This window comes from Salmo salar, chromosome ssa22, assembly GCF_905237065.1.
Source record: "Salmo salar chromosome ssa22, Ssal_v3.1, whole genome shotgun sequence".
Classification (NCBI taxonomy): domain Eukaryota; kingdom Metazoa; phylum Chordata; class Actinopteri; order Salmoniformes; family Salmonidae; genus Salmo; species Salmo salar.
The window spans coordinates 42901540-42923253 of record NC_059463.1 but is presented as its reverse complement, the minus strand read 5'-3'; the positions used below and the strand labels follow the sequence as shown (position 1 = coordinate 42923253).

At 44.4% G+C, this 21714-nt stretch overlaps 1 protein-coding gene across 1 annotated transcript in view; it reads left to right on the top strand.

The window, feature by feature from the left end:
- Positions 1 to 18392, top strand: part of erc2 (ELKS/RAB6-interacting/CAST family member 2) — a 75210-nt gene extending 56818 nt beyond the window's left edge. Inside the window, exons 14-21 of the mRNA XM_045705315.1 lie at positions 4326 to 4337; positions 11898 to 12030; positions 12373 to 12533; positions 12820 to 12967; positions 13404 to 14024; positions 14912 to 14982; positions 15248 to 15447; positions 15846 to 18392. Of these exons, the coding sequence (XP_045561271.1) occupies positions 4326 to 4337; positions 11898 to 12030; positions 12373 to 12533; positions 12820 to 12967; positions 13404 to 14024; positions 14912 to 14938 (1102 nt within the window). The 3' untranslated portion in view covers positions 14939 to 14982; positions 15248 to 15447; positions 15846 to 18392. The remainder of the gene's footprint in view (positions 1 to 4325; positions 4338 to 11897; positions 12031 to 12372; positions 12534 to 12819; positions 12968 to 13403; positions 14025 to 14911; positions 14983 to 15247; positions 15448 to 15845) is intronic.
- Positions 18393 to 21714: the final 3322 nt, after the last annotated feature.

Here is a 21714-nt window from a genome sequence, read left to right as displayed (position 1 = left end):
CAGAAATACTTTATTTACATAAGTATTCAGACCCTTTGCTATGAGACTCAGAATTGAGCTCAGGTGCATCCTGTTTCCATTGATCGTCCTTGAGATGTTTCTACAACTTGACTGTCATAAATTCAATTGATTGGAAATTATTTGGAGAGGCACACACCTATCTATATAAGGCCCCACAGTTGACGGTAGATGTCAGAGCAAAAACCAGGCCATGAGGTCGAAGGAATTGTCTGTAGAGCTCTGAGACAGGATTGTGTCGAGGCACAGATCTGGAGAAGGATACCAAACAATTTCTGCAGCATTGAAGAACCCCAAGAACACAGTGGCCTCCATCATTCTTAAATGGAAGACGTTTGGAACCACCAAGACTCTTCGTAGAGTTGGCCTCCTGGCCAAACTGAGCAATCGAGGTAGAGGGGCCTTGGTCGGGGTCACTCTGACAGAGCTCCAGAATTCCTCTGTGGAAATGGGAGAACCTTCCAGAAGGGCAACCTTCTCTGCAGCACCCCACCAATGAGGTCTTTATGGTAGAGTGGCCAGACGGAAGCCACTCCTCAGTAAAAGGCACATGACATCGTCCCTACGGTGATGCATGGTGGTGGCAGCATCATGCTGTGGGGATGTTTTTCAGCGGCACGGACTGGGAGACTAGTCAGGATCAAGGGAAAGATGAACGGAGCAAAGTACAGAGAGATCCTTGATGAAAACGTGCTCCAGAGCGCTCAGGACCTCAGACTGGTGCGAAGGTTCACCTTCCAACAGGACAATGACTCTAAGCTCACAGCCTAGTCAACGCAGGAGTGGCTTCAGGATAAGTCTCTGAATGTCCGTGAGTGGTCAGGCCAGGGCCCGGACTTGAACCTGATCGTTCATCTCTGGAGAGACCTGAAAATGAGTGCAACAACGCTCCCCATCCAACCTGACAGAGCTTGAGAGGATCTGCAGAGAAGAAAGGGAGGCTGCAATCGCTGCCAAAGGGCCTTCAACACAATACTGAGTAAAGGGTCTAAATACTTATGTAAATGTGATATTTCAGTTTTTTTTATTTTGGTGCATTTGAAAAAAATTCTAAAAACCTGTTTTTGCTTTGTCATTATGGGATATTATGTGTAGATTGATGAGGGGAAAAAAACGAATTCATCCATTTTAGAATAAGGCTGTAATTTAACAAAATGTGGAAAAAAGTCACGAGGTTTGAATACTTTTCGAATGCACTGTATATACTGAATCATATGTATTTCTTTTAATTTCCTGGATGATATTTAATTTGGCAGTCTGTATGCCCATGCCTTTACCATGAACTCACTCTCATTAGAACAGAGCACCATTATGGGATCTGTACTGTAGCAAATGCAGCACAGATCCCATGTATCTTACACATAGACAATAACCAGACACTGATTCCACACACACACACACACACACACACACACACACACACACACACACACACACACACACACACACACACACTTTTTGTCTGTGGCCTTTTGTGTTTTGGCTGTTTTGTGTAGCTTCTGTACACTCTTAGAAAATGGGTTCCATAATGGCTGTCCCCATAGGAGAATCCTTTTTGGTTCCTGGGGAAAGGGTTCTACGTGGAACCCAATAGGGTCCTACCTGGAACCAAAAGGGTTCTACTTGGAACTAAAAATGGTTCTTCAAAGGGTTCTCCTACAGTCGTGGCCAAAAGTTTTGAGAATGATACAAATATTAATTTTCACAAAGTTTGCTGCTTCAGTGTCTTTTGATATTTTTGTCAGATGATACTATGGAATACTGAAGTATAATTACAAGCATTTCATAAGTGTCAAAGGCTTTTATTGACAATTACATGAAGTTGATGCAAAGAGTCAATATTTGCAGTGTCGACCCTTCTTTTTCAAGACCTCTGCAATTCGCCCTAGCATGCTGTCAATTAACTTCTGGGCCACATCCTGAGTGATGGCAGCCCATTCTTGCATAATCAATGCTTGGAGTTTGTCAGAATTTGTGGGTTTTTGTTTGTCCACCCGCCTCTTGAGGATTGACCACAAGTTCTCAATGGGATTAAGGTAGGTCTGGGGAGTTTCCTGGCCATGGACCCAAAATATCGATGTTTTGTTCCCCGAGCCACTTAGTTATCACTTTTGCCTTATGGCAAGGTGCTCCATCATGCTGGAAAAGGCACTGTTCATCACCAAACTGTTCCTGGATGGTTGGGAGAAGTTGCTCTCGGAGGCAAAATTGTGAGTGAGCACACTCCCTTGGCTGAGAAGCAACCCCACACATGAATGGTCTCAGGATGCTTTACTGTTGGCATGACACAGGACTGATGGTAGCGCTCACCTTGTCTTCTCCGGACAAGCTTTTTTCCGGATGCCCCAAACAATCGGAAAAGGGATTCATCAGAGAAAATGACTTTACCACAGCCCTCAGCAGTCCAATCCCTGTACCCTTTGCAGAATATCAGTCTGTCCCTGATGTTTTTCCTGGAGAGAAGTGGCTTCTTTGCTGCTCTTCTTGACACCAGGCCATCATCCAAAAGTCTTCGCCTCACTGTCCGTGCAAATGCACTCACACCTGCCTGCTGCCATTCCTGAGCAAGCTCTGTACTGGTGGTTCCCCAATCCCGCAGCTGAATCAACTTTAGGAGACAGTCCTGGCGCTTGCTGGACTTTCTTGGGTGCCCTGAAGCCTTCTTCACAACAATTGAACCGCTCTCCTTGAAGTTCTTGATCATCCGATAACTGGTTGATTTGGGTGCAATCTTACTGGCAGCAATATCCTTGCCTGTGAAGCCCGTTTTGTGCAAAGCAATGATGATGGCACATGTTTCCTTACAGGTAACCATGTTTGACAGAGGAAGAACAATGATTCCAAGCACCACCCTCCTTTTGAAGCTTCCAGTCTGTTATTCGAACTCAATCAGCATGACAGAGTGATCTCCAGCCTTGTCCTTGTCAACACTCACACCTGTGTTAACGAGAGAATCACTGACATGATGTCAGCTGGTCCTTTTGTGGCAGGGCTGAAATGCAGTGGAAATGTTTTTGGGGGATTCAGTTCATTTGCATGCAAATAGGGACTTTGCAATTAATTGCAATTTACTGATCACTCTTCATAACATTCTGGAGTATATGCAAATTGCCATCATGCAAACTGAGACTTTGTGAAAATTTGTGTCATTCTTAAAACTTTTGGCCACGACTGTATTGGAATAGCCAGAGAACCATTTCAGGTTCTAGATAGCACCTTTTTTTCTAAGAGAATAGGAAGGTCCTGTCTTTAGTCCTTCTACTGCTGTGAACACACTGCTTCCCCTGCTCATTCCTGCCTCCCATCTGCCCACCTCCACCCCAAACTCTCCCTCAGAACCAACCCATTCGATGTTCCGATACCTCCACCCCTAACCCTCCACCACAACCACCCTCACCCTTCTCTGTTTTGATACCTCCACCCCTCCCCCAGAACCATCCTCACCCTTGTCTGTTCTGATACCTCCATCCCAATCCCTCCTCCAGATCCATCCTCACCCTTCACTGCTTCGATACCTCCACCCGACAACTAACAGTGATTCCCACCTTCTCTACACTGACCTCTGCCCTGATCTCCCTGCCCTCTCCCCTTCCCTGTCTAGCTTGCTGTGCCCGATGTAAAGGCTAGCTCTCAGCCTAGTAGCCTGGCCTGCATGACTAGAGCTGCTGTGCTCCAGGTCAACAGTGTTCTGCTCAATGATTGAGCTGTTTAGTAGGTAGGGTCTGTATGTACTGTACCCCCCCCCAGTTGTTTGGTTTTCCTCTTTCTGGCTGTCTGCCATGGCTCCCTTGACTGGTTCCCTTGCTGCCTTGCCCACTTGGTCTCCTCTCCTCCTTGCTGTTTAGCTATACTAGCTCTCTTGTCCCTCCCCTCCTCCTAGCCTAGCCTGCCCTCACTCACTCCCCCTCTCTCTATCACGGCTAGTGTCCTCTGTTCCCCCTATCTGACTGACTGCATGCCCGGCCCGCACTCACAGACTGTGCAGCCAGCAGCTAATACAAAGACATACAGGGCTCTAACCTGGCTGTCAGAGGAGAAGGTGTATCCTGTGCATCCCGCGTTAGCTATGTCTGTGTTTTCCAGTGACTCTCTCATTGGTGCCTCTTATGATGATGATCTCTCCCTGTCTGTCTCTGATTGTGTACACCCTATTCTGGTTATGGGTCCTCTGTTGTCCTTCTTTTCTGTTATGATTCTAATGTTAATTTTTTTTACTCTTCTCCTGTTTCTGTCTGCTGTTTCCTCTTGTCCTGCCATCCCTCCTTACACCCCCTCCTCCTCCTGTTCCTCCTCTTCTCCACCTGCAGCCTAGCTCCCAGGTAAGTAGCGAACCTCCATTAGAACCCCCCCCCCCTCCCCCCACCACCACCACCACCCCATCCCTACACCTGAGAGGTGCGACTTCCCCCCTACTATTCTAACTCTGGTGCTTAAACCTGTGAGTCATTTCAGTGATCTCTGAACATACTGTATTAACATGGACTTGTCTTTATCTCATCTGTGTCTCATATCTCCTGAATGTTGTTCATTGGTTTTGCATTCGAATTTCAGTGTCAATTACAGTATCTGTATGTCTAACCTGAGTGTATATTAGTGCATTCGGAAAGTATTCAGACCCCTTGACTTCTTCCACATTTTGTTACGTTACGGCCTTATTCTTAAATGGATAAAATAGTTTTATCCCTAATTAATCTACACACAATACCCCATAATGACAAAGCAAAACATTTTTTTTAAATGTTTGCAAGTTAACATTTACACATTTCCATAAGTATTCAGATCCTTACTCAGTACTTTGTTGAAGCACCTTTGGCAGTGAGTAACGACTCAATTCTTCTTGGGTATGATGCTACAAGCTTGGCACACCTGTATTTGGGGAGTTTCTCACAATCTTTTTTGTAGATCCTCTCAAGCTCTGTCAGGTTGGATGGGGAGCGTCGCTGCACAGGTATTTTCAGGTCTCTCCAGAGATGTTAGATTGGGTTCAAGTCCGGGCTCTGGCTGGGCCACTCAACGACATTCAGAGACTTGTCCCGAAGCCACACCTGCATTGTCTTGGCTGTTTGCTCAGGGTCGTTGTCCTGTTGGAAGGTGAACCTTCGCCCCAGTCTGAGGTCCTGAGCGCTCTCAAGCAGGTTTTCATCAAGGATCTCTCTGTATTTTGCTCTATTTATCTTTCCCTTGATCCTGACTAGTCTCCCAGTCCCTGCCCCTGAAAAACATCCCCACAACATGATGCTGCCACCACCATGCTTCACCGTAAGGATGGTGCCAGGTTTCCTCCAGATGTGACGCTTGACATTCTTCAGGCCAAAGAGAATCTTGTTTCTCATGGTCTGAGAGTCCTTTAGGTGCCCCTTGGAAAACTCCAAGCAGGCTGCAGAGATGGTTGTCCTTCTGGAATGTTCTCCCATCTCCACAGAGGAACTCTAGAGCTCTGTCAGAGTGACCCTCGGGTTCTTGGTCACCTCCTTGACCAAGGCCCCTCTCCCCGGATTGCTCAGTTTGGCCCGGCGGCCAGCTCTAGGTAGAGTCTTGGTGGTTCCAGACGTCTTCCATTTAAGAAGGATGTAGACCACTGTGTTATTGGGGTTCTTCAATGCTGCAGAAATTGTTTGGTACCCTTCCCCAGATCTGTGCCTCGATACAATCCTGTCTCAGAGCTGTACGGGCAATTCCTTTGACCTCATGGCTTGGTTTTTGCTCTGACATGCACTGCCAACTGTGGGGCCTTATATAGACAGGTGTGTGCCTTTCCAAATCATGTCCAGTCAATTGAATTTAGCATAGGTGGACTCCAATCAAGTTGTAGAAACATCTCAAGGATGATCAATGGAAACAGGATGCACTTGAGCTCAATTTCAAGTCTCATAGCAAAGGGTCTGAATACTTATGTAAATAAAGTATTTATGTTTTCTAAAAACCTGTTTTCGCTTTGTCACTATGGTTTGTTGTGTTTCGATTGATGAGGGAAAAAAATATTTAATTTGTTTTAGAATAAGGCTGTAACGCACCAAAATGTGGAAAAAGTCAAGGCGTCTGAATACTTTCCAAATGCACTGTATATACTAAACAAAAATATAAATTGAACATGCAACAATATCAAAATGTTACTGAGTTACAGTTCATATAAGGAAATCAGTCAATTTAAATAAATTCATTAGGCCGTAATCTATGGATTTCACATGACTGGGAATACACATATGCATCTGTTGGTCACAGATAGTTAAAAAAAAAAATAGGCCCGTGGATCAGAAAACCAGTCAGTATCTGGTGTCACAACCATTTGCTTCATACAGCATGACACATCTCCTTCGCATAGAGTTGATTGGGCTGATGATTGTGCCCTGTGGAATGTTGTCCCACTCCTCTTCAATGGCTGTGCGAAGTTGCTGAATATTGGCGGGAACTGGAACACGCTGTCGTACACGTCGATCCAGAGCATCCCAAACATGCTCAATGGCTGATATATCTGGTGAGTATGCAGACCATGGAAGAACTGAGACATTTTCAGCTTCTAGAATTGTGTACAGATAAATGGCACGACAATGGGCCTCAGGATCTTGTCACAGTATCTCTGTGCATTCAATTGCCATCGATGAAATGCAATTGTGTTCATTGTCTGTAGCTCATGCCTGCCCGTACTATAACCCTACTACCACCATAGGGCACTCTGTTCACAATGTTGACATCAGCACACCGCTCGTCCACGTGACGCTGTCTGCCATCTGCCCGGTAAAGTTGAAGCTGGGATTCATCCGTGAAGAGCACACTTCTCCAGCATGCCAGTGACCATCGATGGTAAGCATTTTGCCCACTGAAGTCGGTTACGATGCAGAACTGCAGTCAGGTCAAGACCCTTGTGAGGACGACGAGCACACAGAGGAGCTTCCCTGAGACGGTTTCTGACAGTTGGTGCAGAAATTCTTCGGTTGTGCAAACCCACAATTTCATCAGCTGTCCGGGTAGCTGGTCTCAGATGATCCCGCAGGTGAAGAAGCCGGATGTGGAGGTCCTGGGCTGGCGTGGTTGCATGTGGTCTGCGGTTGTGAGGCCGGTTGGATGTACTGCAAAATTCTCTGAAATGCCATTGGAGGCGGCTTGTGGTAGACAAAGAAACATTTCATTGTCTGGCAACAGCTCTGGTGGACATTCCTGCAGTCAGCATGCCAATTGCAAGCTCTCTCAAAACTTGAGACTCAAAACTTGAGACATATGTGGCATTGTTATGTGACAAAATGCACTTTTTAGAGTGGCCTTTTATTGTCCCCAGCACAAGGTGCACCTGTGTAATGATAATGCTGTTTAATCAATATGCCACACTTGTCTGATGGATGGAATATCTTGGTGAAGGGGAAATGCTCACCAACAGGGATGTAAACTTATTGTGGACAAAATTTGAGAGAAATATGTTTTTTGTGCATGTGGAAAATCTTTTATTTCAGCTCATGAAACACGGGAAAAACACTTTATAATTTGTTCAGAGTGTATATATATATTTGTGTTCATTTTTCTTTTGTTACGTTGTGTCCATCTGCATGTGCTAACAGTTGCCTTGTATAACTCACATACAGTTGAAGTTGTAAGTTTACATACACCTTAGCCAAATACATTTAAACTCAGTTTTTCACAAATCCTGACATTTAATCCAAGTACAAATTCCCTGTTTTAGGTCAGTTAGGATCACCACTTTATTTTTAGAATGTGAAATGTCAAAATAATAGTAGAGAGAATGATTTATTTCAGCTTTTATTTCTTTCATCACATTCCCAGTGGGTCAGAAGTTTACATACACTCAATTAGTATTTGCTAGCATTGCCTTTAAATTGTTTAACCTGGGTAAAACGTTTCAGGTAGCCTTCCACAAGCTTCCCACAATAAGTTGGGTGAATTTTGTCCCATTCCTCCTGACAGAGCTGGTGTAACTGAGTCAGGTTTGTAGGCCTCCTTGCTTGCACACACTTTTTCAGTTCTGCCCACAAATTTCTATGGGATTGAGGTCAGGGCTTTGTGATTGCCACTCCAATACCTTGACTTTGTTGTCCTTAAGCCATCTTGACACAAGTTTGGAAGTATGCTTGGGGTCATTGTCCATTTGGAAGACCCATTTGCAACCAAGCTTTAACTTCCTGACTGATGTTTTGAGATGTTGCTTCAATATATCCACATAAATTCCTGCCTCATGATGCCATCTATTTTGTGAAGTGCACCAGTCCCTCCTGCAGCAAAGCACCCCCACAACATGATGCTGCCACCCCCGTACTTCACGGTTGGGATGGTGTTCTTCGGCTTGCAAGCCTCCCCCTTTTTCCTCCAAACATAACGATGGTCGTTATGGCCAAACAGTTCTATTTCTGTTTCATCAGACCAGAGGACATTTCTCCAAAAAGTACGATCTTTGTACCCATGTGCAGTGGCAAACCGTAGTCTGTCTTTTTTTATGGCAGTTTTGGAGCAGTGGCTTCTTCCTTGCTGAGCTGCCTTTCAGGTTATGTCGATATAGGACTCGTTTTACTGTGGATATAGATACTTTTGTACCTGTTTCCTCCAGCATCTTCACAAGGTCCTTTGCTGTTGTTCTGGGATTGATTTGCACTTTTCATCTCATGTTCATCAGTATGTTCATCTCTAGGAGACAGAACGCGTCTCCTTCCTGAGCGGTATGACGGCTGTGTGGTCCCATGGTGTTTATACTTGCGTACTATTGTTTGTACAGATGAACATGGTAGCTTCAGGCATTTGGAAATTGCTCCCAAGGATGAACCAGACTTGTGGAGGTCTACCATTTCTTTTTTAGGTCTTGGCTGATTTCTTTTGATTTTCCCATGATGTCAAGCAAAGAGGCACTGAGTTTGAAGGTAGGCCTTGAAATACATCCACAGGTACACATCCAATTGACTCAAATGATGTAAATTAGCCTATCAGAAGCTTCTAAAGCCATGACATAATTTTCTGGAATTTTCCAAGCTGTTTAAGGCACAGTCAACTTAGAGTATGTAAACTTCTGACCCACTGGAATTGTGATACAGTGAATTATAAGTGAAATAATCTGTCTGTAAACAATTGTTGGAAAAATGACTTGTGTCATGTACAAAGTAGATGTCCTAACCGACTTGCCAAAACTATAGTTTGTTAACATGAAATTTGTGGAGTGGTTGAAAAACGAGTTTTAATGACTCCAACCTAAGTGTATGTAAACCTCCGACTTCAACTGTATATGTGTGCAGGGTTGGGGAGTAATGGATTACAAAAAAACTAACTTTAATCCGTTACATTATCAGAAAAAATATTGTTATCAGACTTCAGATACTTTTGAAAAAGTAGATGATTACTTCTAGGAATACTTTTAAATTCATAAAGGAAGTTTGCGAGAAAAACATCTTTGACCCCTTTCTGTTTACTCACAACATTCAAATCAGCATTGAAAAAAAGGCTCACGTTTAAGTTTGTTCCACCTGAGCGAGTCTGACCACAAGTCAGAGACCACTATGATGACACACTAAATGTATTTGATTGATCGCGGTAAAAGACCAGGAATAGGCGTTTATAGGCTACAGTCCAAGCTATGTTTTCCAATGGTGTGACTGCTGTCAAAGGCATTCAAGGATAATCCAATTTGAATAAAGGCTTGGAGGTAAGGATGACAGCAGTGGTGTAGTCTACGGCGATACGGATATCACTTATTATTGACATCTACATAGCGAATTCAAGTGAATCACACTGTTGCTCTCTCATTTAGCTTTATGCACCTTACGGATTGTGTTTGTAGTGGGTGGTTGTTCACAAATTAAGCCGCAACTTTTTTCCCACGCTTTGAAACTCGCGGCTTAAACAATGACGCGGCTAATATATGGATTTTTCCCGCTCTCAAATTTGTTTTCTACAAAAAAACACATTCTGTTGTTTTTGCCGGCATGAAGCTTTCATTAGACCAATGAAATTGCCGAATGGGTTAAGGTCAAACAACTGTTTTGTTTACTGTTTAGATTAAATCGAGCGCTCTCAAACTTCCCATCATTCTGATTACGGTAGTCATTTTGTCACCCTCATCATGGCAAAGACACGGAGAAATGCATATGATGCAGCTTTCAAGTTGAAGGCGATTGATCTGGCTGTTGGAAAAGGAAATAGAGCTGCTGCACGGGAGCTTGGTCTTAATGAGTCGATGATAAGACGTTGGAAACAGCAGCGTTAGGAATTGACTCAGTGCAAAAAGACAACTAAAGCTTACTGCAAATTTTTTATTTTTTGTTACAAGCCGTGTTTCGTTAAAGCCTATTTATTTTTGTTACAAGCCGTGTTTCGTTAAAGCCTATTTATTTTTGTTACAAGCCGTGTTTCATTAAAGCCTATTTATTTTTGTTATAAGCCGTGTTTCGTTAAAGCCTATTTATTTTTGTTACAAGCCGTGTTTCGTTAAAGCCTGTGTAAAGTTCATTTGTTTCAATGTATCGGTAGGCGCCTGCGGCTTATAGACATGTGCGGCTTATTTATGTTCAAAATAATATATATTTTTTAATTCAGTGGGTGCGGCTTATATTCAGGTGCGCTCAATAGTCCGGAAATTACGGTAAGCTGCCTACCAATTATTATTTTTGCAACCAGTGGACAGCCAGTGAAAAATGTGCTCTTGCAACAGCTGCATATTGCAGATCCAGGGCCTGCTTAATGCAGTGGCTTACTGGAGCTGAAGCTGAAGCCCTAGGGCCCAAGCCTGTAGGGGGCCCAAGCCCGTAGGGGGCCCTTGAGGCAGAGAAAAATGGAAATGTGTACGGTGTATATATATATTTTTTACTGCAACCGCCAACCAGAGGAGCCAGCTTTCTATGAGTGTAGACAGCCTGCTGCCGCTCTGCTAATCATCAGATGGGGGAAGGAGAGGAGGTAGTGGGCCCTGCCTTGGTTGGGTAACTGATTCAGTGCTAATTACCTGCAATTCTACACATTTTGCCTCAACTTATGCCATGTAAATGATATCTGAGTGAGAGTGACTAACAAAATCGATGGGTGCCCCCTGTAGGTCAGAGCCCCAGGGTACGTGCCCTGTGTGCCCTGTCGGTTGTCAGCCATGGTTAATACGTTTAGATAATTGGCTAGACTAACTTACAAATCTAAAAATTGTTAGCTGACATGGCTAGTTGAGTGACAATCAGTGATTGACATGACAAGTGAAAAACTGCTGATGCACAACCAGATTTCTAAATTGCACCTTGTGTATTCTACTATTCTGACTCTGAACAGTAAGCTGAGACCCCAACTGAGATCTCCTAAAATGTTTCATAGTATATACTGTATTTACAGATTTCTAAGTCATATTCTTGAAGATCAAAGGATATTACATTAATTGGAATGACTGAAAATCTGACACTTTGTTTTTTTATGTAAATATACAGTGTAGCCTAATTGTATTATTATCTGTTGTTAAAAGCAATGGGTTAGAAGAAGCCTACGTAACCAACCCATAAAGTAAAATCCAACATCCATTAATAGCCAGCTATGTAAATTATAATATTGATTTATCCTGCAATAGATTTCATTCAATTGGTAATATATATTTTTGTCTTCTTCTAATGCCTCTTAAAGGGAAAGTAATCTCAAAGTAACTGAAAGTTACATTACTGATTAGAATTTTGGACAGGTAACTAGTAACTGTAACAGATTACATTTAGAAAGTAAAGTAACCTACCCAACCCTGTATGTGTGGTATGTGAGTTCTATGTGTCTATATTTACTTATAAAGTACAGTAGACAGAGTATTAGTAATGCCTCAAAGGGACGTATGAACCATTGATACCAGTTGTTCGGCTAGTGGTGCGGTAAAACGGTGACTAGTATGATAGAGGGTTGAACTCTGACATAATCTGTGGTTCTCCATCCAGGCAGACCAAGGAGCAGGTTACTAAGAAGGGGGGTCCCAACCTCAAACTTGGCCCCCAGGGGGAAAAGAAGCCTGGTCAGATAATGGGGGACCCTCGAAAAGACAACACCATGGACCTTGGTCAGCATTTGAAGGTCTGTTTATAAAGTGTTCGTGTGTGTGTGTGTGTGTGTGTGTGTGTGTGTGTGTGTGTGTGTGTGTGTGTGTGTGTGTGTGTGTGTGTGTGTGTGTGTGAGACATAGAAAATACAGTATGTCTGTAGTTCGTGTGTGTGTGTGTGTGTGTGTGTGTGTGTGTGTGTGTGTGTGTGTGTGTGTGTGTGTGTGTGTGTGTGTGTGTGTGTGAGACAGAAAATACAGTATGTCTGTAATTCCTGTGTGTGTGTGTGTGTGTGTGTGTGTGTGTGTGTGTGTGTGTGTGTGTGTGTGTGTGTGTGTGTGTGTGTGTGTGTGTGTGTGTGTGTGTGTGTGTGTCAGTTGGAGGAGATGATGAACACCCTAGAGAGAACTAGACAGGAGCTGGATGCCACCAAGCAGCGCCTCTCGTCTACCCAGCAGTCCCTGCAGGAGAGGGACGGTCACCTGACCAACATGAGACAGGAGCGCAGGAAACAGCTGGAGGAGATCCTGGAGATGAAGTAAGTCATGGGATGTCGTACATCAGCAGAGCAATGAAATTCATGTTCATGTTCCTATTCTGTTTAACAATGGTAATCAAAAGAGCTGCAGTCAAATCATTCAAATAGGTCAAGGATATAAAGAAAAACTGGCTTGGTCATGTGAATGCTCAAACATCATGTCAATACCTTTTTGTTTCACGTAAATAGTGAGAAATGGTAAATTATGTTATCTTCATATGTGGGAAAGATGCATGTTTTGTCTCAGCTGTGCTGACTGGTATCTTTTTCTCTTGTCTGTCTATAGACAACAGGCCCTGCTGGCAGCCATCAGTGAGAAGGATGCTAACATCGCTCTGCTAGAGCTGTCTGCCTCTGGGAAGAAGAAGACCCAGGAAGAGGTTCTGGCTCTGAAGAGGGAGAAGGACAGATTGATGCACCAGCTAAAACAGCAGGTCAGGACTGGTGACACAACTCAGGTAGACATTTTATTCAACCTTTACTCAGGGTCCATTCCATTTCAATTAAGTCAATTTAGTTAGTAAACTGAAATGGCAATTCCATTTCTTTCTCATTGAAAATTATTTAGAAATATTTAATTGGAATTGGAATTTCCGTTTACTTCCTGAATTGACTGAATTTGAATGGAATTGACTCCAACCCTGCCTTTATGTACACAGGTTTGTCTCATTGAGATCCAAAAAGTCTCTTTTGCAGGAAGGACCTGCTCATGATAGCAGCAGTTGTTCCGTTATAAGCTTATTTCAGCTACTCAGTTGCTATTCTCTCGCTGCTAACTCGATCAATTCCTTCCATTCATAATGACTAACTCAGTGTTTGGGTCTCTCGTGTTAAATTGTAGAACTTACATGTCTGTGTTTTGTTCCACAGACACAGAGCAGGATGAAGCTGATGGCAGACAACTATGAAGACGACCACTACCACCCCCATCCTCCCTTCCATTCCCTACCCCAGCAGCCCCACCCGGGTCTACAGCCTCAGTCCCCCCAGCCCCAGTACCAGCACCCACCACATCCCCAGCAGCAGCACACCCCGTACCCCCATGCCCCACACCCCCAGCCCCCACCCCAACAACACCCTCACCCCCAGCAGCCTCAACAGCAGTACCCCCCTCATCCCCAACAGCACCCACAGGGGCACCCCCAACAGCCCCAACAACACCAACCACGGCCCCAGCACCCGCTGCAAGCCCAGCACCCACACCCACAACAACAACAACACCCCCACCCAGGACAGCATCCTCACGGGCCTCCGCCACAGCAGCAGCACCCCCACCCCCAACAGCACCCACAGCAGCACCCTCACGGCCCCCTGCAGCAAGCCCCCCCCCCCAGCACCCACACCCCCAACACCCCCAGCAGCACCCCCATCACCCTCCCCATGCCCCGCAACAGCAAGGCGGCCACCCCCGCCACCCGCCCCACACCACCGCGGAGGACCAGGGCCTGCCAGAGGACCCCCCATGCCGGCCACCGCCCCTCCCACGACCAGGTCACATGTCTCCCTTTCTTGTCTTTACAATCAGGGGCTGGATTTATAAAGCATCTCAGATCAGCAGTGCTGATCTAGGATCAGGTCCCCCCTGTCCATATAATCTAAAAGGCAAAACTGACATGTTTTATGACTATGGGCCCAGAACTCTGATTGTAAGGCTTTAACTCTTTGTAGCTACTAAAGTGGTGGACATAATTGACTTATTCCAAATCATATTCTAGTATTTACTCAGAATGAATTGCATTGCCATTATGTTTTTGCAATTACAGATGTTTTTGCAAACACTATTAGACAAAAAGCAGGCTGTCCTCTGTTTCCTATCCTCATTGTGGTGTGGTGGTCTAATGGCTAGACTGTTGCATTGTGCATTTAAATCTATGTTTAGATTAACTCTAAGGCTGTGCCTCAAATGGTACCCTATTCCCTATAGTGCATTAATGTTGACGAGGGCACTATGACCGCTCTACTGCAGGGCCTTCCTGGTGTGAGGTCAAAATAGACCCAATGTTTATTCTCAGCTTTGCTCAACATTCATGTCTGGATCAAGCTGACCACTGTTAACCTATTCAACCAATACTGTCTGTAAATATTACAGAGTGGGCCTTTAATTAACCTATGCAATGCAGATTGGATTGAAAAGCAAAAACCAGACTTACAATGCCTTTATGCCTTTGCTCTTTTCTATATTAATCCTATATAATCCTATATACAGTGTAACATTATCATGACTCTTAATATAGTGCTTTCAATCATTTCTCTCCTGCATATTTACCTACTCATGACATGCTGTCATATAATAACCTTTGATCTATGCTAACTCTTGTTAACCCTTTCTTCACTTCCTGCTAACTTTTTCTGCCGGCCTATAACACTGTCACCAATAGGATGACGAGGAGGGCATTTGGGCATAATTGTGCCAATGATGACAACCAAAGCTCTGATGTTGTTCTGAGGGGTGAGATGTTTTGAAACACTGCTTTTTCGTACCTTTTCGCTTTCACTTCCTGTTTTCTCTACCGTTCTGTTCCAAATCTCTGTGTGCTGTGGATTTATTTGTTTAGCTAACTGATGAATAACTCTCTCGCTCTTCCTTCCTTCCTTCCTTCCTTCCTTCCTTCCTTCCTTCCTTCCTTCCTTCCTTCCTTCCTTCCTTCCTTCCTTCCTTCCCTCCCTCCCTCCCTGCCTGCCTGCCTCTCTCCGTTCATCTCTCTGGATCCTAGATGATTCAGTCACTATTGGAGGAGCACAGCCATGCCATGATGCTGAAACACATTGACTACCTGACCAAACATTTTTTACCGCCACACAATCCACACTTCAAAATGGGGCCTTTATTTTTACTGAGGATGAGGAAGATGATGAAGAGGAGGAGGGATGAAGCAGGTGGGAAGGTCAGACGAGGAGACTGATAGTTGAGCAGGTAAAACTTATTTCTAGATTCAGTAACACTTGATTTGGAGGGTCCCCTTTAGGGGTAACTTTTGGAAAGATTCCCCTGGGTTTCCAGAAATCCCGGTTGGAAGATTCCTGGATTTCCTGATTATTCCCTCCTAATTCCAGGAATATTCCAACTGGGATATCAGGAAAATCTGGGAATGTTGGGAAAGCTACCTGAATTTTGCAATCCTAGTCCCCTTACCGAAGGTCTGTACAGCACTTTGAGATATCAGCGGATGTAAGAAGGGCTATATAAATAAATATGATTGATACATATAGAATAAAGCACTGTGAGTTATTGTTTAGTGTTCATTCGACAATCAGTGTAAATGGACATGAACGACTGTAGTGTTAATTACACCATTATGTGTATTTTTCCAGATGACTGAGGAGCCATCATGTGAAGAGCACTCTACAGACATTGGAGAAACTGGCCAGCTCTTTGAGAGTGACTCTGTGGAGGATGAGTGGCCCTACACAGACACAGAGATGCTTTCTGTGAAGTTAGACTGGGTTGGACAGACTTGGTCCCCCTAACACAGACAGACACAGACAGACACAGACAGACACAGACAGACACAGACAGACACAGACAGACAGACAGACAGACAGACAGACAGACAGACAGACAGACAGACAGACACAGACACAGACAGATGAGCTGTCTGGTCTCAGCTCCGTGGTCCTGCTCACACAGCCAAACTCACACAGCCACTCTGGCCTAGTTGTCAAGCTGCTCAGCTCACCTGTTGCCCCCCCATTCTCACCAATCAGCGTCTAATTGGTTCACTCTCTTAACTCCACCTTGCTTACCTGAGCTGCCCTGTTTACCTGATTTGCCCTGCCCTGTTCATCCCTGGCTGGCTCTGACTGGCTCCCCTGTCTTCACAGTGCTTATTTTACTCATATGTCGTTTTTTTGTAGTTTTCGCTTTTTCAGAGATAGCCTGCTCTCTTCCCACATATTTTATGAAGTGCCATACAGTTACAGCTTTAGTTTACTTTTAAATTGTTGTGCTACTTATTTTTATCAGAACAAGGAAGAGGAACCAATAGGCAGCCACTAGAGCTATTATCTGACCAATGGGCAGCCACTATAGCTCTTCTCTGACCAATGGGCACCCACTAAAGCTCTTATCAGACCAATAGGCACCAACTACAGCTCTTATCTGACCAATGGGCAGCCACTGGCCTTGCCTGTAGTACTGAAGGTTTACTTGTGCCGTTAATGTGCAGTCTGGCATGGCCTTATGGGTAGGGCCCTGTACCAGGGGTTTGCTGGGCCTTTGGGCTTGGGGCTTCCAACTGTGTATCTATCCTGTTACTTCAGGTGATACCCCAGTCACAGTTAAAACTCCAATCTATGCAGATGTCAGAACTAATAATGCAGCTTTTATCCAGTCATGAGTCAAGGGCACCAATCAAAAAGCATTTAGATGTCCTAAACCAGTACCAATCAGAATGGTATTTTCAGAACATACACCAATCAGATTACATGACGGTGTGTTTCTCAGCATGATATGCACCTCCTCCTCCTCCTCCCCTGTTTCAGGGATACTTCTAATGGTGCTTTTAGATCACTGGTGCTCACAACATGATGTTCAACCAGAGACACAGTCAAGGGACACGGCCATCACTAAACCTGGCTTGCTTATGAACTGTAGAAGACTATATTGTACGTAGGATCAGCTGGAGAGATTTTATATGTGTAATGGCATCCATGGACACCCAGGTGTATGAGATTTCCTGCCATACCTTTATAGCCCTCTCTCCGGCTCATCGTCTCCCTACTCCCTCCTCTTCTTCATGACCTCTTTTCTCATCCTCTCTTCTTCTCTTTCAGCAGTCATAGTCTGTGCTAACCCAAACCCAAGCCTAGTGACTTGTTTTTGTTCTTCTCAACAAGGTGGCCTTGTGCCTCGTTCATATTATATACATATTATAGAAATATATAGAAAGAGATCTATAGTCTACATGTCTATGTGGTCAGAATATTGTGCCAGGAAAAAAAGAATGAGGATAAAAATACATGTTGTTTTTTTTCAAACTGGCCTAAGGATTTAAAAAAAAAAACATATTTAGTGTGTGGAGTAACGTTTGTGACTTTCCCCTGTTTTGTACATTACAAGAAAAAAAACTGCACTCAACATTCCCTGTATGAAAACAGACTGGCTCTCACAAAAGAAAGTCTAGCCTAAGAAACCTTGAGACACAGTCCAAAGGAAAGTCTGGCTTAAGAAATCTTGAGACACAGTCCAAAGGAAAGTCTGGCTTAAGAAATCTTGAGACACAGTCCAAAGGAAAGTCTGGCTTAAGAAATCTTGAGACACAGTCCAAAGGAAAGTCTGGCTTAAGAAATCTTGAGACACAGTCCAAAGGAAAGTCTGGCCTGAGAAACCTTGAGACACAGTCCAAAGGAAAGTCTGGCCTAAGAAATCTTGAGACACAGTCCAAAGGAAGGTCTGGCCTAAGAAACCTTGAGACACAGTCCAAAGGAAAGTCTGGCCTAAGAAACCTTGAGACACAGTCCAAAGGAAAGAAGACTATTTCATTCACATTTAGAAGAGCTCTTACATTCCTACTACAGCGTGAGAAATATTCTTTGAGACACACATACACACTCACTATAGTATCAGTGAGATTACTTCTGAAACTTGCACTTGGGAGTGAGGACTATCACTACCATTGTTAAAGTGGAGGGTTGGAGAGACTCCGTCATTGCAGATGCGTTATCCAGTCTCAGTGTTGTGTGTTTGTTTGTTGTCAATGTCATTGTCCCGGTGTATCCAGATGTGGTGACATACGTGACAGTTGAGTGTGTAGAGAACAACAAAAACCCTTCTATTGGCAAAACCCTCCCCCTCCATCACTACCACCACTAACCCCCTCCACCACTACCACCACTAACCCCCTCCATCACTACCACCACTAACCCCCCTCCATCACTACCACCACTAACCCCCCTCCATCACTACCACCACTAACCCCCCTCCATCACTACCACCACTAAACCCCTTCCACCACTACCACCACTAACCCCCCTCCATCACTACCACCACTAACCCCCTCCATCACTACCACCACTAACCCCCTCCATCACTACCACCACTAACCCCCTCCATCACTACCACCACTAACCCCCCTCCATCACTACCACCACTAACCCCCTCCATCACCACCACCACTGACCCCCTCCATCACTACCACCACTAACCCCCCTCTATCACTACCACCACTAACCCCCTCCATCACTACCACCACTAACCCCCCTCCATCACTACCACCACTAACCCCCTCCATCACTACCACCACTAACCCCCTCCATCACTACCACCACTAACCCCCCTCCATCACTACCACCACTAAACCCCCTCCACCACTACCACCACTGACCCCCTCCACCACTACCACCACTAACCCCCAACTATCACTACCACCACTAACCCCCTCCATCACTACCACCACTAACCCCCCTCCATCACTACCACCACTAACCCCCTCCATCACTACCACCACTAACCCCCTCCATCACTACCACCACTAACCCCCCTCCATCACTACCACCACTAACCCCCCTCCATCACTACCACCACTAACCCCCTCCATCACTACCACCACTGACCCCCTCCATCACTACCACCACTAACCCCCTCCATCACCACCACCACTGACCCCCTCCATCACTACCACCACTAACCCCCCTCTATCACTACCACCACTAACCCCTCCATCACTACCACCACTAACCCCCCTCCATCACTACCACCACTAACCCCCTCCATCACTACCACCACTAACCCCCTCCATCACTACCACCACTAACCCCCCTCCATCACTACCACCACTAAACCCCTCCACCACTACCACCACTGACCCCCTCCACCACTACTACCACTAACCCCCTCTATCACTACCACTACTGACCCCATCCATCACTACCACCACTGACCCCCTCCATCACTACCACCACTAACCCCTCCATCACTACCACCACTAACCCCCTCCATCACTACCACCATTAACCCCCCTCCATGGTGTGTGTGTGTGTGTGTGTGTGTGTGTGTGTGTCCTCATCCTCCAATGGGCACCATACAAAAAGTGATCCACTTACCACCGTCACCTCTGTATCCATTTGTCTGTCAGCTTCAACACAGAATTCAGACAGGACATGAATCTCACAACTCATCCTCTCATTGACCAAGAATTACAAGTTCCGATGAAAACAAATTGAAAAAAAGACGTTGTGTGGATATTGTGTTTGTGTTTACAATGTCAGAGATTGGTATAAATTCCAAATGGAAAAGCACATGGATAGAGGAGTTAAAAACCTCTCACTTTACCATCAGGCTTGGTTGAAGATGGGAAGGTTAAGACAACATAATAATTCCATGTGGAAACATTCAAAAAGAAAAAATTTATGGCACCAGTGCTGTTTCTGGATTAGCATTGAAACATGACCAGCGGTCAGGAAGTCCAGTAATAAAGTGTCTAGTTTATTTTAAAAAGTCTAAATGAATAGAATGACAGTAAAGCAGTTATGCTATGTATTCAATGAGTAGTTAGCTGAAATTCATTACAGTTGTGTTTATTTATTTGATGGCAAACGTTCTGTGTTGCTACCATTCACTCTCAGTCATTCCGAATGCGGAAGCGGGTCCCTTGTTGACTATTGGTGCAAACAGTTATAGGATATTAGAATCTTCTTGTCTTAACCTGGATATTTTGAACAAAGCCATCAGGGGGAACAGATTCCCCCATTTTCAGGTCCTTTACTACTGAATAGATAAAGTATGGGTTCTCCTACCATGAGAAGTGACTGTATAGGACTTGGCAAATAGAACATGGTAGAAAATGTCGAACACTTCATTTGTCCCCATGCATGCAGATTTTTACGTGATGTGCCAACTGAGAGTGATAGTCTGGGGATAATTTCCTGTCTTCTATGCAGAGATCTTGATGTGCAGTCATCAGTGGCCTATCAGTTAACATACTCCAGGGTTGTGTTCATTAGGGCATGCAATGTTTTAAAACGCTTTGCAATGCAAAATGAGAATGAATGTTTCTTATTGGGGTGGCAGGTAGCCTAGTGGTTAGAGCATTGGACTTGTAACCGAAAGGCTGTAACATCGAATCCCCTGAGCTGACGAGATAAAAATCTGTCATTCTGCCCCTGAACAAGGCAGTTAACCCACTGTTCCTAGGCCATCATTGAAAATAAGAATTTGTTCTTAACTGACTTGCCTAGTAAAAAAAATGAAATTGGACAAGTCCAGGTAGTCCTTCCCTGTTTCACTAGATTTTTCTTCCGTTTGGTGGCTAATGAACATGACCCAGGAGTTAAAGACAACAGACTTCACCAATAGCGATCAAGGGAGTAAAAGGCCTTCTGATTCGAATAGGAGTATGAGAAGCCTAATACAGGCAGACAGATTCACCTTCTTTGTCTTGTACAAGTTACATTTGATTTATGGTATGATGTTGAAAATGCTAACCATTGGATCAAACAAAACACTGTGACCAATGCCAGAAACATTTTTGTTATCTTTACTTAAAATGTGTGTTTTTACTTTTGTAGATTTAAAGCTGGAATCCTTAATGGTGAAACTGCCAGGTCTGTTTGGGATATTACAACAAAGAAGTTAGTGCAACACTGTTTGTTTCTCTCTGACATCATTGCATGCGTGATAGAACAGCAGCATATCAACCTGTTTTTGACCTTGACGCGTGACGCTCCCCACCTCTTCCTTGTTAACAACACAAAAACAATAACGGCAGTGTTTTCCCATACTGTGGATTCCATCTTTAAGTTAGACTTTTTTTTCCAGTTTGGCTTATTGAATACGTCAGTTTGGGACTGTACTATGTGTATAAGTAAATGTTTTCTGTACAGTAAGGATTTATGAACAAGTTAAATGTGTATCCAGCATGTTGAGTGATTACTTGTGTGCACCTGGGCTTATTTCCCATGGTGCTCCAGTCGTCATACATGAAGTGCATCTGCATGGTGACGGTGTGATGTTGTGTTTGAGAGTGGTGTGTCTCCTCACTTGTCCTGTCCCCCTAGTAGGCAGCCTGTGCAGTGTTATGAAAGAGGAAGCATGTTTCTGGGGTGTTGCGGGAGTAAATCTGTGAGAAAGATTGTGTGTGTGTGTGAGAAAAATTATGAAGTGTGTGTGTGTGTGTGTGTGTGTGTGTGAGAGAGAAATGATAAAGTGTGTGTGTATGTGTGTGAGAGAGAGAAGTGATAAAGT